The 17760-nt window shown below is 36.5% G+C and overlaps 2 protein-coding genes across 29 annotated transcripts; one reads left to right on the forward strand and one right to left on the reverse strand.

Annotated features, from left to right (window-relative positions):
* Positions 1 to 3950: 3950 nt before the first annotated feature.
* LOC113308369 (mediator of RNA polymerase II transcription subunit 25-like) lies at positions 3951 to 7307 on the reverse strand. Of its 27 annotated transcripts, none has more exons than XR_003339710.1 (6): positions 6651 to 7307; positions 6395 to 6420; positions 6192 to 6288; positions 4884 to 6098; positions 4524 to 4591; positions 4108 to 4395 (listed from the first exon to the last, which is right to left on the reverse strand). XR_003339710.1 is itself a non-coding variant. In XM_026556840.1 (4 exons), exons 2-4 carry the CDS (start codon positions 4993 to 4995, stop codon positions 4108 to 4110), a joined length of 468 nt encoding a protein of 155 aa, XP_026412625.1. In that variant the 5' UTR covers positions 4996 to 5640; positions 7032 to 7307; the 3' UTR covers positions 3951 to 4107. The 27 variants fall into 27 exon arrangements, 9 of the variants coding, with proteins under 9 accessions (XP_026412625.1, XP_026412624.1, XP_026412623.1 ...); XR_003339707.1 differs by having other exon boundaries at positions 6395 to 6439; XR_003339712.1 differs by having other exon boundaries at positions 4884 to 5012; positions 5530 to 5640; positions 6001 to 6098; positions 6192 to 7307.
* Positions 7308 to 9457: 2150 nt separating this feature from the next.
* LOC113307807 (protein PECTIC ARABINOGALACTAN SYNTHESIS-RELATED-like) lies at positions 9458 to 16834 on the forward strand. 2 transcript variants are annotated; one of them, XM_026556257.1, is made up of 14 exons: positions 9458 to 9619; positions 9708 to 9757; positions 11903 to 11982; positions 12736 to 13276; positions 13481 to 13531; positions 13612 to 13699; positions 14135 to 14211; positions 14327 to 14415; positions 14688 to 14807; positions 15154 to 15270; positions 15381 to 15524; positions 15611 to 15734; positions 15838 to 16029; positions 16183 to 16834. In XM_026556257.1, exons 4-14 carry the CDS (start codon positions 12935 to 12937, stop codon positions 16540 to 16542), a joined length of 1704 nt encoding a protein of 567 aa, XP_026412042.1. In that variant the 5' UTR covers positions 9458 to 9619; positions 9708 to 9757; positions 11903 to 11982; positions 12736 to 12934; the 3' UTR covers positions 16543 to 16834. The 2 variants fall into 2 exon arrangements, with proteins under 2 accessions (XP_026412042.1, XP_026412043.1); XM_026556258.1 differs by lacking the exons at positions 9458 to 9619; positions 9708 to 9757; positions 11903 to 11982 and adding an exon at positions 12011 to 12182.
* The last annotated feature ends 926 nt before the right edge of the window (positions 16835 to 17760 follow it).

Below are 17760 nucleotides of genomic sequence, written 5' to 3' on the forward strand. Positions count from 1 at the left end.
ATTAGTTGGAATTGCAATGGTTTTAGAAATAAAAATACTAGAAATCACCTAAAGGATCTAAATAAGCTCTACAATCCGGATATAGTTTTTTTGTATGAAATAAAAATTGACTCTGATAAGATTCTAAATCTTGTTAAGCCTTTAAAATTCCCAAACACTTTTTATGTACCTAGTATAGGCAGAGTTGGTGGACTAATTCTCCTTTGGAAAAATGGTTTCACACTAGAAATTGCTGCCCATGATAGGAACATCATACATTGTCTCATTGTTAGTGACCCATCTAAACCAGAATAGTTGTTTACATGTATGTATGGAACACCTTACAACAACTTGAGAAGTGAACAGCGGAGCTACATCAGTAATTTAGGAAAAGATAACCCTGTTTTACCATGGATTGTTCTTGGTGACCTTAACATTACACTCAATCTAGAGGACAAGAATACTAATTGTGCTTCCTCATCTACTTCTTCTAGTATTGTTCAACTCATTGATCAAGATTTAGGATTTCATGGTAATCCCTTCACTTGGAAAAGCAATAAGCATGGCACATGAAGGATTAAATCAAGACTTGACAGGGCCTTGTTCAGCACGGAATGGTTGCTTCAATTTCCAGATGCTCATCTCCTTCATCTACCACAAATGGGCTCAGATCATTGTCTTGTTCTCCTCAATCTTTATTCTGATACTTATAAAGGGAGCAAGACTTGGAGTTTCTTTGAGTGTTGGTTAAGAGACAACACCTGCAAATATCAAATCTCTTCAGCATGGGCACATGAAGTAAGGGGTTCTTCAGCATTCAAGCTTGAGAGAAGACTGAGTTGTACAAGGAGATATCTCTCTGAGTGGAACAAAAAGATCTTTGTGAATATCCAGAACAAAATAAGAGACCAACATTAAGAAATGACTTACCTTCAAGGTTCATCACTTGATGGCAGCAATACTCATGAAGTTCAATGTATGGAGCAACAAATAAAAGAATGGCAGCAGAGAGAGACTCAATTATGGAGGCAAAAATCTGAAGAGTCCAACATCATTGATATGGATAACAATACAAAACACTTCCATACAATGGCAAGTTACAGAAGGTCAAGGAATATAATAGAATCCCTAAAGGATAACAATGGTAATTGGTGTACTGGAAGAGATGAGATGGAGTTACTTCTTAATCAACATTTCACTAATGTCAGTACTTCAACAAATCCAAATGCCAGTGAAAGGCTTCTTAACTTGATTCCAGAGCAGATAAATGATGTTGATAATCTCTTTCTGACAAGAACACCTGATGTTGAAGAAATTTATGATGTTTTGAAGGCCACGAAGCCATGGAAATCCCCAGGGCCAGATGGCTTTCCTCCTGGCTTCTTTCAAACTCAATGGGACATAGTTGGGAAAGATGTTACAGAAATTGTGCAGAGATTCTTCACCACAGGCAAGCTTATGAAGAGTATGAGCAAAACTAATATAACCCTGGTTCCGAAAGTGAAGCTTCCTCAAATTCCAGTTGAGTACAGGCCCATTGCCTTATGCAACACAACTTATAAATTGATCACAAATTTTTTTGCAACAAGACTGAAGCTGTACATGGATAAGATTATATCACCAATGCAATCTGCATTTGTTTCTGGCAGGCAAATTTCAGACAATGTCTTTCTTGCTCAAGAAATCATTCACAGTTTGAAGAAGAAAAAAGGTAAAAAAGGTTACATGGCTTTAAAGTTGGATATGTCAAAGGCATTTGACAGAGTGGAGTGGGTTTTTCTTAGGAAAATAATTTAAAAATGGGCTTCTCAACTACATGGTGTGATCTCATAGAGGAGTGCATCTCTACTTCAGAAATCAGCATCAAACTAAATGGTTCTCTATGCTCCTCATACAATCCTACAAGAGGACTCAGACAGGGTGACCCTATGTCACCCTATCTTTTTCTCATGACAATGGAGGTATTCACAAGAGCAATGGTCGATGTAGAAGATTCCAACAAGATTCAGGGTGTGAAGATTTCAAGAAATGCTCCTCAATTGACACATCTACTATTTGCAGATGACTGTCTTCTTTTCATTAGAGCAAATATCCACAATATAAATAACCTTCTAGATGTGATTCAAGAATTCAGTAAAAGCTCAGGTCAGCAAATAAACTTTCTAAAATCAGTTGTTCACTACTCTAAAAATCTCCATCCAAGACACTGCAGAATGCTGTCGAGAAGGTTAAAAGTTCAATGCATGAGTATGGAAGAGGTTTATCTGGGTATCCAACTATTCTTAAACAGAAGGAATACAAATTCTTTCTCTAGAAATGTTGGGACAATGAAAACAAGGTTATCCAGGTGGAAAGGGAAGTTGGTCAATCACTCAGGAAGAACAACTTTAGTGAAACATGTTCTTACTGCAATTCATCAGATGAGAACTTTTCAACTGGCAGATAGCACCATTTATGAGCTAGAGAGAGTACAAAGACTCTTTTGGTGGAATATGGAGAAAGAGAAGTGCATAACTACTATTTCCTGGTCTAAGCTGTGCACTGATAAAGAGAATGAGGGACTGGGTTTCAGGGATATGAAATTCTTCAATCAAGCTCTACTAGCTAGGTCAGCATGGAAATTATGTAAATGTGCAGATCAACAATGGGGTAAAGCCTTAAAGGCTAAGTATTTCCCTCACTGTTCTCTTCTACATGCTCCTGAAAAGAAGAATGCAACTTGGGCATGGAAAAGCATGTACAAATGTGTGGAATTTATTAGGGAATACAGCTTCTGGCAAGTAGGTAATGGAAAAAGCATTATGATCAGGAAGGACAGATGGGTATTAGGGCTTGAAGATACTCTTGTCCCAGCTGTAGGCTCATCATTAAACATACAGGAGTACAATCTTGTGTCAGACCTCATTGATTCAGATACAAAAAACTGGAGAACTGAAGTCATCCAAGAGCTCTTTCATGCCGATGATGCAACAAAGATTATGTGAATAAGAATTCCTCAGAATGCAGAAGATAACTTGGTTTGTATACTTACTAACAGTGGCCAATTCACTGTAAAATCAGCCTACAAGAAATTAAGAGACATCAAGCTCAGCTCCCAACAACCATCTGCAATTTCTACTACAGTGTGGAAAAAGTTATGGAAGATGAAAACTGCATCAAAAGTCAAGCTCTTTTTGTGGAAATGTCTTGCTGATAATGTTCCTACAAGTGAAAGACTAAAGCGGCATATATGGGGTGAGATTTCAGAATGTGAATTGTGTAAGCAGGAACTGGAGATTTCTGATCATCTGCTAATGTACTGTTCCTTCACTAGGCAGTCTTCACTTCGATACCAGGTGGTTTACGGTCCATGGATGGATCACTTAATCTGCAATCCTGGGTTTCAAGTTGGTTTGATAATAACAATCAAGTTGAGGAAGCTTGGATCATTCAGATATCTTGTGCTGTCTGGGAAATATGGAAGGAGATATGCAATGCAGTTTTTGACAACATCAAGCCTAACCCCTATCTTGCATTAGAAGATCACAAAGTCTGCTACACTATGTCACCTATGACAATACCATATCTAACATGCTTAAGACCAAAAAACGGTGCCTAGGAATAGAATATGGTCACCACCAACAGCTCCCTTTCTAACTATTAATTTAGATGCTTCCTTCAAGTTATCAAGAAATGAATGTGCATTGGACTAATAATCAGAGATTTTGCAGGGACTCATCGATGGTCGAAATGTATCTTCAGAGATGGATATCTAAGTGCTGAGGAAGGAGAGTGTATGGAAGCATTAGAGGCAGTGTATTGGGCAATGAGTCTGCAATTGGAGTGCATCATTCTGGAGACAGATTCATCCAATGTAGCTGCTGCAATAAATGGTGCCGACACGAGTATAAGCTGGGAACTTCTACCCATTATTAAAGATGTTAAGTTTTATCTTTGTCGTTTTAGAATGTGGAAAGTGAGGCATGTAATAAGAGAGTGCAACAATGCAGCTGACATGTTAGCAAAACACTCTAGGAAGCATAAGGTGACGAAATTTTGGCACAACACAACACCTTTGTTTATCTGTAATCAGCTTGAAGAAGATTTGAGGGGCATTCCCCCAAATGCTTCTCAATAATCAATAAAATCTCACTTTTGAATCAAAAAAATAAATAAATTAGCAGAGTTCATAGCTTGCCGTATTTGAGAGATATTGTTCAAAATACTCGCACTTTCTGCCACAGGGCCTATTGGACATAACGGTTCGGATAGACCACCAACTACAAGTTTAAATTCCTGAACATTGTCATTGTTTGTGATCAAATATTGTGAAGTGGACGAAGGTGGAGAAGATTGCAAGTTTGTGATTCCCTGATAAGGACCATGAGATACAGATGGAGGATGGGGAAAATTTGAAGAAGGTGTGGTGTTTGGCTCCTGAAAATAAATTTTAAGTAATGAGCTCACTTATAAGAATATATATAATGAGCTGTAACTTTTAGATCAACAAATTTTCCATCCACAATTAAAGTAAACAAAATGAAATGGAGGGTTTCAGTGTATACCATTTTTACTGTTGCCGGCGACGTACTTCCGACATGAATTGATTGACGACTCATCATTGACTCAATCACTGGAAGATAAGAAACATCATTGTAAATGAAATTGTAAAAGAAAAGGTGTGCAACAATGAAATCAACACACTTATTTCTAGCAAAAGAGACTGAATTCAATTCCCTAAACACAGAAAATGTCACAAGGCTAAGATCAATCATCTACAAATAAGATGTAAAAGGAACTTGACCATCAATTATCTAAGTTCAATTAACAAAACAAATTGACTCATAAGGGTAATGCATGATTTGGACCAAAACGATGAGTAAAGTCCATAAACACAAGCAAAATAAAAATCAAATACACCAAACCTGGATGGACTGAAGTAGGAAAAGGCCCTGAAATTGAGGGAACTAAAGATGTATCCGTCTTAATCTTCATAGGGCTTTGATTTGCGACTGTGTTTGTTATTCCAGTGAGCATCTCTCACGTTCAAACTCCTAACCAACAACGACATAGTTTTCCAACCATGTGTTTAGTCAGCTGCTCACAACTTCAACTTTTAGACAGAAAATGAGGACTTATTGTGTCCATAAACTTCTATTATAACTTGATAATTTTGATATTTTACTATTAAAATTGTAATGCAAGGCTCTATCTTCAACAGGATTTGTTGACAACAATTCTATAACTATAATCACCAAGCTATCTGCAAGAGATCTACAAATTATGAAATGCTTAAAAGATGTTTTAGATATTCTTAATATACATTTAACAACTACCAATACCATTATTTCTCCCCACTTTCCCATTAAGAAAGCCAACTTCTAATAACCATGCTTACTTTCCCTAATATTTCTCCCCTCTTTTCCTTTTCAGAAAGCCAACTCTGCACTTGCTTGTAGAACATAAAAATAATCCATTTTCATTTCACCAACTTCAAAATTTCAAGTTTCTGACCGGCATGATAAAAATTATTATATCAGGTAAGCAAAAGAAACCCATAGAAGCACATACGATAGAAGAGATGTAGTCGTTTCCAAACTCCATGGGCCACGAAGGACTGGAAGAATCACAAATACCATTAAAAAGGTCCCCAGCAGCCATGAAACAACAAATTCCCCAGCTCTGAACTAAAAAACAACAACCAACATCATTCTCCACATATATAACAAAGCAATAACAAAATGTAGAATTTACAATGAATATAATTACTCTCCAAACTACAACAAGAGTTAGTAAGTACCCATATAACAAAATGCAGAATTCACTCAATTTTTTTTATACTACCAACTAGATTGGGTACTTAGTTTAATTTATACGACCCTCAAAGCCAATTAACCATCATAATTTATAGTACTGTGAAAAACAAGGTACCCATTAAAATTTATACAACCGTGTTGGCGAAGTACTCTATTTATTTTATAGGACCGTTTGAAAGAAAATATGCACAATTTTGCTTATAAAAGTGAAGCAGTTAGTAAGTACCCGTATAACAAAATGAATAGTTATATTGTCTCCATCACACTCCTAGATTTCCAAACTCTGAAGGAATCCCTTCAGTTAAACGGTTCTTGCTTAAATTTCTATCACGAAAAACCGAAGTGTAAAGAGGAAGGATAAATGGAGCAATACAAATGTAACTTGCAGAAACTTAAGCTCTGAGCATGAAAACTAACAGTGTAAGGAGACGTTCCAAGTCATCAATCGAAGAAGGTGTAGGACCAGATATCTTGTTGTTCGAAAGGTCCCCGGAGAAACACAAATGTTATAAACCTGAAGATAAAATAGTAGCACTATCACACAACCTAATTTTTGAAAAAGGTTTGCACTTACAGGGTATCTAACTTACAGATTCAAGATAGCTCAATAAGTATCAGACCTTTATAACTGATTGATGAAAGATTCCTGCGCCGTTCGATAAATACTGTAATCAGTTCAAGATTACTAAGGCTTTCTAAAGAGTGTACTTACCAAATTTTAGAGTTGCTGAAGGGTTTACAGCTATATAAAATTTTACTGTTAATTTACTCAACTGCCAAGTATAACAAGTCAATCGAGAAATAAATATGAAAGTCATTCAATTGAATATCGAAAAGATTAGCAAATGGGTGAAACAGATGTGAATCATATACTACCTGCATACAGAAATAAGGTTTGACATTCTCGAAATCATATGAAGCCGAACATCGATATGCTTCCCACCACCAGGTGGAATATCTGGTACATTTCTTGTGTAACCTCTTGTAAACATAAAACATTAGTCGAATGTAGTTGAATGATCACCAACTGCTTACATCCTCTCATGCGATTCTAAGTCCCAAAAACAGACATTATAACTCAAACATTTTCATCAACTTAAAAACTTTCAGGTAATTTAATCAGCTCAAACATCAAACCTAAACCCCAAATCTCAACCAAGATAATCCCACGAGAAAAAAATTTAAACAAAACCCAGAATTACAAAAAAACCAAATAAAATGAACTTTATCATGGAGAGAAAAGGAAAACAAACCCACCCAATAAATCTTCCTCTTTTCCAAATGATCTTGTTCCCCGAATTTCATAGCTCTTTAAGCGAATTTCGTTCAACGAAGTACAGAATTTCCAAGACCTTTTTAGCTCCATCAGTGGAAGACACATTTTCCGATTTGGGTTTTAGTTAATAACATCAAATTTGGAAGAAACCCATGCCAATAACATAGATTTGGAGAAAGCGGAGATTATAGGACAATTTAACAGAAAGGGAGAAATCAGTGTTCTTGTTTCCCTGGTACTGTCAAACCCATGATGACCTAACCTTACCAGAAAACTATACCTGACCGACTAGGAAGGGTATATTTGGTAGGAACCAGAACTGTTAACTCAGCGGGTCAACTGAGTCTTGACTCACACATTGTTGTTTGCTTGTTGACGAGTTCAACTATCCCTGCACCTTTCCGCAGAATAACGAATATTCATGAGGTCTGCTCTAATTGGGCCGACCGACCGGAGGGATCGAAGAGCCCGTAGGGAGGGAGTCCCTTTTATGGCCACTTTTTTGTCAAATGGACCCTAACAATTTGATAAAAAGATTAAAAAAAAATACGTGTGCAATTTCAATATAGTATGTTGGATCACTAACTTAAAAACAAGGAATTGACGCAAGCCGTTCATCTGATAAGGGAATTCTGTGTGTAAATTCGATGTTGTTTATTGGATTGAAACACGTATTTGATGTGAGCCGTTCATCTATAAAGGATTTCGGTACATTATATAAGATATTATGAGGGTTTATACTAAATTAACTAAATTTGTAAGGACCTAAAGTTAAAAAAATTTATAAGAAAATTCACACAGAAACTTACATTTCTCTCGATTCTTCTTTGAATTAGGTTTATGGTGTTGTTGTTGGTGACTTGGGAAGATTTGTTACGAGTTTGCATCTAGGATTTGAGAATCTGGTGCTATTAGAGATCGAAGAAGAAAGAAGAGCAGATGAAGATGTTTCTGAATCTGTTGTAAAGAAGAAGTTGATGATTGAATTAAGAATTTTACAAAGTTAGGGTTCGAGAAGAAATTGAGGATTTTCACGATTTGGAGTTTTCTGTTGGAGTTTGATTAAACCTAACCTTCAATCTTCTTCAACTTTAGTCCAATCTCTGTTCACAAAGTTACTCAATCATCGGGGGAGGTCGAATTGATGTTTGAGATAACAGTGTCAAATTGGGGGTTTTAATTTTTATTCTCCAGGTAAACTAATTGAACTATTAATTTCAGTTCTTTGTCGGGGAATAACATGTTTAGATCATTCCTTTCAGTTTGGGTTTTATTAGATTCAGTCCAAATGGGATCACTTATACCTCTTAGAATTTTGATTTTGCAATCAACTTGATTCACAAGAAGAAAACTGCAGTTTGGTATTAATACGTAGGATAGGTTCTTATTTCGGATTCCTTTTGTTTGTAATTAGTGTGAATTCAAACGAAAAAAAAATCTGAAAGCTCCATTGTTACTAGTGATAGATATGGCACTCTCAGTTCTACACTAGATGACTGCAATACGGTGGGGAGGCCGACCAGGAAATCCAAAATACTTTATCTTATTCATCTACATCAACTCCAAACCAATTCCAGCTAGATTATCCTTCCGAACAAATTGAAGTTTGATTTGGATCCGAAGAAATTGAAGTTTGTTATGGAAAACTGATGACAAAAAATGGGATTGACACAAAATAAAAAATCTCACATCCTCCTCACTTGACTTTGAATTTCGTCGGATCTTTGTATCAATAAGATTTGCCTTCTTTTATTTCATTTTGTAACTATGAATCAATAAAAAATAATGAAAATAAAGAATTTCTTTACGTAACTGGCACCTAAAGAGCTGCATGCAACTTTGGCGACACGAGTTGTTCGCAAGGAACCAAGGGCATTTTCGTCATGATATTATACAATCCCTAAAGAAAAACCCTGTACAACTTCATCTGCCTCCGTTTTTTTTTCTCTCAGTTCAAAGGCGACGCTCATTTTGTTTTCTTTGGCCACGAAGACAGTAGAAACCATAAATCGATCAAATTTTAAATGGAGTTTGGTCTTAATTATTTTATAAGAAGCTAAACAACAAGGTATTAAGTGAAGACAAGAAATTTCGACAAAAGTTGTTATCTGCGTCTAATAAATTTTTAATGGTGGTCGTGTTGATGCTGTTATTTTAGTGTTGAATGTATGTTCATCCAATTAGGCCGACCGAGCGAAGCGAGTGGGGACTCTATATATGATGACTTTTTGTCAATGTGAAGCGTGACATTTTTTTTCAATTTAACAAAAAAGATTGGATTTGGTAATATCCAAACTATCCCTCCTAAATGAAAGGTATCAAGCCTAATTTATCAAGGCTATATCTGTAAATAGGCAATCAAAGGATCAGGGTCGAACCCCGGTGAACCGCATTTCTTTTTTCTTTTTCATTCTTTTTTTTCCTTCTTCTCTCAGAACGACCATTTCTTCATATAACCATTTCTTAACAGCAGCAGAAGTGAATATCATCTTCAATCAACTGTTAGTCATAATCTATCTTCAATCATCTACTTATCGAGTTTAGGGTTTCGATTTCAGTTTCGATCTATGTAAGTCTTTCATAATCATCATCAGTTTTTTGGAAATTTTAGGGTTTCGTCATCTGCTAATCTTTACTGAAGAAACGTTGGATTTCAGTACGACGGAGATGAAGAACTCGGTCGATTGTTTCTCTCTTCTATGATCAGGTAGGCACATCTCTTAAAACTAAAATCGGTTTCTACTGTATTCTGTAATTCTAGGATTCTATTAGTTTAGGGGTTTTGTTCAATTTATGTTCCTCAGTGGTTTACAATGGTTTTCTGTTCAATAATCACACTAATTGATACATAAATGTAGCATTTTCGTCTAGGGTTCTATCAATTTAGGGGTTTTGTTCATCAGTGGTTTACAATTTTGAAATATTTATGGTTAGATATACAGAAAAATTGGGAATGTCATAGTAGCCACAGCCACTTCAAAGATTAAGTTGGGAATGGTTTAAATTGCTTTCATCCTTTTTATTGTTTGTTTCTGCAGCCTCCTATTTTGGTCTTACATGAAATTATCGCTACATGCTGGTTGGTCTTACTCTATATCAGTGGGGCTGCTATGTCTACAAACATTCTGTTAGACCAACGTTTGAAAATCCGATAACAGTTAAAATTAGTGTGAATGCATCCAGCCTTTATTTTTAAGCAAACCTAGGCTGGGCAGTTTATTAAGTATAAGAATTGGAAGTCGAACTTAAAGTTTGATCTTCATATGCGAATTTGAAAGGGACCAACCAAGGGCAGTACATCATCTTGACAGTTAACCAATAGTCAACTATTTACTGATGGACCCTGGCACTGGCTCGGGGGTAGAATGCATCAAAATCATGGCTTAGTGACCAAGGATGAAGTGCATTCTGTTGCAAGTAGCAAGTTTTACTCACTTGGGCAGTCCAAGGATGAACTGCATTCTGCATTCTGTTTGAATTTTACTCTACTACTTAGACAGTCATTGGGATAGCTTAATCAAAGGCCCAATTTGGCACAAAGTTGGACACATGGCTTAGTGACCAAAAAGGAATCTCAACCACTTAACTGTTATAGTTTGAATGTCTTGGGTTGGGTGGCACTATTAAACTCATTGCAAATGCAGCGGAGTTGCTCTTATGCTGTTAAGGATAACCTTGTTATTGAATTATAACCTGGTTATTGAATTACTGTAGTGCTCTTAATTGTTAGTTGATATTGCTGCTTTTCAGATTTCAATAAACATACGCATGTCAGTTCTTCCATATAAATTGTTCCCAGTTACGCACTCTGTGGTTCTTTGATGATGTGCTGTACTTGCTTAGGTGGTTTGAGATGCGATACACTAATTCTGAGACATGTTTCTGAATATGTTTCTCCTGAATTATGACACATAGTTAATTATATCTTGCATCATATTATCTCTGTTGTGTTTGTGAATATCCATGTTTCTGAATAAACATGTCTCTGTTGTGTTTCTTTTCTCGCACAACATGCTCATCTGTTACATCATTTGGAGACTTTTAGAAAAACATGTTCCTAGAGATAAGCTGTCTTTAGTGATACCACCAACAAGTAGCAAAAACAGAGGTATACCTGTGAGCTAAGCCTTTTCTGTCGCCTTCATCACCAATATTTATGTGGACAGATCCATAGGGATCTCATTTTCTGCCTTTAACACGTTTCTGCAATTCAAAGAACCTTGCGTGGTTGATTAAAAATGAACCCTTTAGCTGATATTCCGCACTAAATATCAACAGTACACACATTCTCCCATTGATTTAGCTTAAGTGGATTCTTGTTAAACTGATCCCAATACAAAGAATTTAGAGATAACAGGGTCCCAGGCACTTCTCATATGGGTGCATGTAATGATTTCAATCAATGCCATTACACAGCACAACATAGGTGTTAGCATCAGGTTAATAGAACTACTACTACAACCTAGGTACCACCACTACCAAATTTGATTAACACATCCATTGCCTGTTAACAAGACTTTATTAAGCAAATTCTCTGGCCTAGACATGAGAGAGTTCTGTACTGTAAGGGGTTTATTTTCAGGGGTAGTCAGATAAAGGAATGTGGACAATTTTCCCCCATTCAAAACTTAATAATAGGCCCAAACTTTTCAATTTGTCTTTTTCCTAACTATTTGTTCTCATACAGTGAGAGCTTTCTTTTCATTTTTTGCTCATATTCTTGGTATAAAATTCCATCAAGTGCAGGACATGACTTGCTATAGTTTATATTTGTCATCAAATTATACATTGGCAGTCAGGCTTACAATGAATCAGTTGTACTAGGCTTATTTATTTATTTATTTATTTTCAGATCTATGCTCCTACTGTGCTGGTGAAGCGGAAGTTAATTGCGTGTGGCAAAGTTTCATATTGTTGACATTATTGCTCGAGGCAAGTGTCATGAAACCAATAGCAGTTAATTTTAATCTGCACAAAAAGCTGGTTCAGCGGAAAGTAGGATTTGTCTCAAGCTTAAAGAACACCAATAGCTCCACATTCTGTGATCATTTTTAGAGACCAAAGAAAGATATTGAGGCTGGCCAGATTTTGACACTTCTTAAAGAGACAATATTGCAGTACACAGGCTTAAAGTTAAAATCAACTTACATTATTATTTCTTATGTTCTTGTTTGTTTTAATCGTTTTTAGTTAAGATTTGGAGCTAAGAGAGTTGAAGCGGGCGTTGGTTGTCGAGTTTTGAGTCACGTTTTCGGTTGATTTTTTCGGTCGGCCGTCCCACCGTGGCAGCGGTCATCTAGTGATAGATATGGATTCCTTTTGTTTGTAATTAGTGTGAATTCAAACGAAAAAAAAATCTGAAAGCTCCATTGTTACTAGTGATAGATATGGCACTCTCAGTTCTACATTACTTTGGAATTCTTTATTTTTTTACTTAAGACAACTTTGCAGGTTTCAATTTTGATTGTTAAACTTTAGGGTAATCAAATGATCTGAGTCTCTGAGTCTGATTTTAGATTTGAATTTTTACTGGAAATAGTTGAGTAGATCCAGGGAACAATTTCTGAAAGTGTAATTTGTTATATGCAGTCTAATTATATTTCTGATTTATTTGCTTGTGCAAGTGCTCATATATCATAGTATCTACATATATTTGTTACTTTACTAAATGAGATCTTATTGCAGGTGAATGTCATTTTGATGTCACTGGAAGCGGTGTTTCATTTTCTTCAGTCGGCCCTCCCCACTGTGGCAGCGGTGTTCTAGTTAGTTGCACTCTTTTCGCAGAGAAAGAGAGAAATAGGAATTTCTTCGATCTGAAGTAGAAGAAGAAGAAAAAGTTATTCAGCAGAGAGAGAAACTAGTGTGTGTGAGAGATAGAGCAATGGCTAGTTTCAGTCCAAAGAGAGCAATGGCAGAGTTAAGACATTCATCAAGTTCATTAGGTAGTAGAGCTTCATCATCACCATTAAAAAGAGAAGGAGGAGACCCAGATATAACACCATTAATATCACCTGATAATCAATCTCCTCATGATGATGATGATAATAGACATTCTATTAGAGATTACAGTAGTAGACCTTTTTGGATGCCTAATTATTTCTTATGTCCTGATGAAACTAGGGTTTCTTCAACTTCTCTGTATAACTCTAAGATCTCACTTTCTCTTCTCTTATTTGTATTTATTGGTGCTCTGATCTGTATCCCCACCATCTGGAATCGCTTAGTAAGTGCCATTTAGATCCAATTTACCTGTTTTTACTTTCCTGGGTGTTCCTAAAGAATTGGGGAGATTTTTTAAATTTAATCATTTCTGTGATTTGGGGGATTTCTTCGTTTAGTGTCTAGTTCCAATAAAGGCGTCAACTTTATTGAATTGAGGGGGGTTGTGATTTGTTTCAAAGTTGTTAACTTTCTGATTTTCTTGTAGAATGCTCCTTACCTGTGTAAGAAAGACGGAATCGTGTTACAGTGTCCTCGTGTAAGTTCATTTGTTGTTTTAGTTAAGTATTTGGTTTCGGAGTGACTAGGGTTTGATTTACCTTGGTGTTTTTGTTATAGGTAAAGGAGTCACCTTCCCTATGGGAGAATCCGTACTCTGCAACGACATCTTGGAAGCCTTGTGCGGAGCGTCGTGATGGATTCTCAGGTTTGTCTCTCATTTTATTGACAAAGATCTCACTGTTCGTTTCTACTAAATACGGTTTTATCATCAAGGTTTTACGGTTTTATCATCATGGAACGACTATTAGGTAAGACTGGTAGTGTGATATGGACCTGCTTTTTGAGTGCTTACGTAGAATGTTGTTAACTCTGATCTTTATTTACGTTTTCTTTACGTTTTCTATAGAAATTTACATGCTTGATAGATATGTAACTAGGGCTGTGTTCAAATTCCGTAACACACTGTTGGCTAGCTGTGAAGTGGTTAGGTTTCTCATTAGAGGGGTTAAGTATGTGCGGCTAGAAAATATATTAATTGCTGAGTGGTTTGAGAAAACCTCATTAGAGAGAACATATTTTAGGTTGGTCGTTGATCTCAAGCGATATTTTATACTGAGTTAATTGTCCTTTACTCGTGCAGATCTTCCTTCAGAGAATGATACAAGTGGTTATGTGTTGATTCAGGCTGAAGGTGGCTTAAATCAACAAAGAATAGCTGTATGTTCTGCTAACATGTAACTTTCGTACCGGTTGTTATTCTAAGAACAATAGTTCCATTTCACTACAGAAAATACCTCGAAATTTTGTACGTTAATGCACATACGTTTTGCAGATTTGTAATGCTGTGGCTGTGGCCAAGATAATGAACGCCACCCTTATTTTGCCGATGTTGAAGCAGGACCAGATTTGGAAAGATGAAACGTAAGATATCACTAATTAGCAGTTACATACTTACACTCACACTAATTAGCAGTTACATTCATAAATTCATGTTGTTTGATATTGCCCTCTTTTCTCTCAAGATTTGATGATTATTGAGCTTGACTTTACATCACTCGTATAAAATCCTTAGTTTAGGTCTTTGTGATTTTCTGTTGTATTGGTTTATGGATTCCACTTCTACCTTTTGTTATACAAACCTTTTTTCTTTTTGTGATAATTTGTATTCTTGTCAATTACTTGTACATGTGCAGAAAATTTCAAGACATCTTTGACGTCGATCATTTCATTGACTACTTGAAGGATGATGTTAGAATTGTACGCGACATTCCAGACTGGTTTCCTGACAAAGCAGAGCTATTCACAAGTATAAGGTTTGACAATATCTTGTTTATGTGGTATAATATGAGTTAGAGAAGTTCCCATACATAGTTAAAAGCAAACTGCACGATATATGAGTTAGAGAAGTTCCCATATAAGGTTTGACAATATCTTGTTTATCAGTAGTCAGTGGTATGTTTGTTACATCCTTGTAGCTTACACTCAGAACTCAGTTTTTTTCAATTCTTATTCTGGTTCATTTCTCTGTTTATCTCTACCAATCCACAGAATTGCAACCACTAGTTTGGATATTAGAAAATGTAAACCACATACTTTATTCTCATGTAGATGTTTATTTCAGCAAATTATTAGTAGTTGACATTTGTAATTCCTGTGCAGACGCACTGTGAAAAACATTCCAAAGTATGCTTCAGCACAGTTCTACATTGATAATGTACTCCCAAGGATCAAGGAGAAGAAGATAATGGCTCTTAAACCTTTCGTAGATAGACTGGGGTAATTCATCGATTTATATTATATTTCCTGTACTGATCCTCATCACCGTAGTTTTTAGTTGTGGACATTTTGTTTTGATTGATGAATGTTTACCTGTTCCAACTGCTCAGGTATGATAATGTTCCCCAGGAAATCAACAGGCTTAGGTGCCGGGTGAACTACCATGCCCTGAAATTCCTTCCTGAGATCGAACAAATGGCTGACAGATTAGCCTCAAGGATGAGGAACCGCACTGGTGGTTCAAATCCTTACATGTAAGTCTTAGTTAAAATGTCAGTTACCTCTGCATGGGCCTATAGTTCACTTTGGTATATTGATAATCCAACCTCCTCTTTTACAGGGCTCTTCATTTGAGATTTGAGAAAGGAATGGTTGGACTATCTTTCTGCGATTTCGTAGGGACAAGAGATGAAAAGGTTAAGATGGCAGAATACAGACGGAAGGAGTGGCCACGGCGGTTCAAGGTACTCGAAATGAATTTTCTTCGGCATTTCTGAGATTATTTTTCATATGAAAGACTTGTCTAACATATCGGTGTTCTATTTCTAACTTGGTGTTTGCCTGCAGAATGGATCCCATCTTTGGCAGCTGGCCCTGCAGAAGAGGAAGGAAGGACGATGCCCCCTTGAGCCAGGGGAAGTTGCTGTAATTCTTCGAGCGATGGGATACCCTAAAGAAACTCAAATTTATGTCGCTTCTGGACAGGTTTATGGTGGACAGAATCGAATGGCCCCACTTAGAAACATGTTCCCCAATCTGGTAAAACAGCTCGTTTAGTTCTTGTGCTGCCTTTTCCAGAACATTTTGCCAACTTTACTACAGTTTCCAAAGTGCACAAATATACCCGATAAGTTTATGACTTTCTCCTTGTTTATTTCTGTGGAGCCCATAACATGTAATCGTATAATGTAGGTGTCTAAGGAAGACTTAACTAGCAAAGAAGAGTTGGATGGATTCCGTAAGCATGTTACCAGCCTTGCAGCCCTCGATTTCTTGGTGTGCTTGAAGTCAGATGTGTTTGTAATGACTCATGGAGGCAACTTTGCTAAGCTTATCATTGGGGCACGGAGGTATTTGGGTCACCGGCAAAAATCAATAAAGCCAGACAAGGGGCTAATGTCCAAGTCCTTCGGTGATCCTTACATGGGATGGGCAACCTTTGTCGACGATGTTGTTATCACGCACCAAACAAGAACTGGTTTGCCTGAAGAAACCTTCCCTAACTATGATCTATGGGAGAATCCTTTGACCCCCTGCATGTGTAAAGCTTGATAGAAAATTGACAACTCCTGATGCAAAGTTTCTAACAGGGATTCTGTCATGTCCCAGTTATGGGCTGTCCACATTTTAGTTTTGCAATGTTTAATTTCATTACTCTCAACCAAAATCTACTCGTATAAGGATTGAACTCATTTATCTGTTTTCGCTTAAAAGACCTTTCTTAATTAAAAGACTCTTGTATTTGCTTTCCAAAATGTTTTAATCCTTTAGTCTATGGATAGTGAAATGTAGTAAATTATTGTTGATTTTAATTCTGCATGCAAGTACTTTTTAGTTGTGAGTAACACTGTTAACATAATTGTTCAATATTTTCTTGATGCAATCTGATTGTTTTGGTGTCCTCAGGAGAGTGTATGTAGCAAACATAAAAGGTGTGATTCCAGAAGAGCTCGCAGATTTGACTTTTCTCACATATCTGTACGGAATTGCTTCCTTTGTTCATTTTTATGTTTTTCTTCCATGACTTGCTGCTTATTTCAATGGATGATGTCAAAACAGGGTTCAGTTTTTAATAAGAATGGCGTTACAAAAACCTTTCTTTCCACTAATGTGCCATTATTCTGAGGCTTTGCGAAGGTTCTTAAAACCTTACTTGAGACTGTATGCTAGAGAACTATTTATTAGATAGTGCATAGTTGGCTACTCAGTTAACATGGCCTACTATTTTTCGCCATTGAAATTTATAAGTAGGTAAAATTTCAAGAAACATTTATGGAATTCAATCTCCAGAGTAGGACTGAGAATGGGACAGCATGAAATTTGGCAGCAATAGCTTGTGTGAAGGAGAAAAACATAAGTAGAGAACAGTGTAGAAAGAAAATAAAACGTCCTTTAAGGTAACATGGTAGCTATCAGTATCCATTGACAGATTAATGCAAGCTACCTTGACCATCCATCTTTTCTGGTTACTACTAATCTGATTTTTGTGGTTGGACTATCACTTGGCATCACCAGAGTAGCGTTGTTTATACATTGTAAATATTGTGTGTTTTTTGTTTTCCAAATCCTAGCATTCAAAAGCTTACTACTCTTGGTAGACAAAGAATTATGGATAGTTTGCAACACTGTAAGCATGTTCCATATCAATTTAGCTTAAAGTTTTTGCATCAGTTGAAACCAGATTTAGCACATGGACACAGTTTGCGTGCAAAAGTGTACTCTAATACCAAGTCTTATATCTTTTCTTTCAGGAAGTTGGATCAAAATTTC

This window comes from Papaver somniferum, chromosome 9 (genome assembly GCF_003573695.1).
Source record: "Papaver somniferum cultivar HN1 chromosome 9, ASM357369v1, whole genome shotgun sequence".
In the NCBI taxonomy this organism is placed as follows: Eukaryota; Viridiplantae; Streptophyta; class Magnoliopsida; order Ranunculales; family Papaveraceae; genus Papaver; species Papaver somniferum.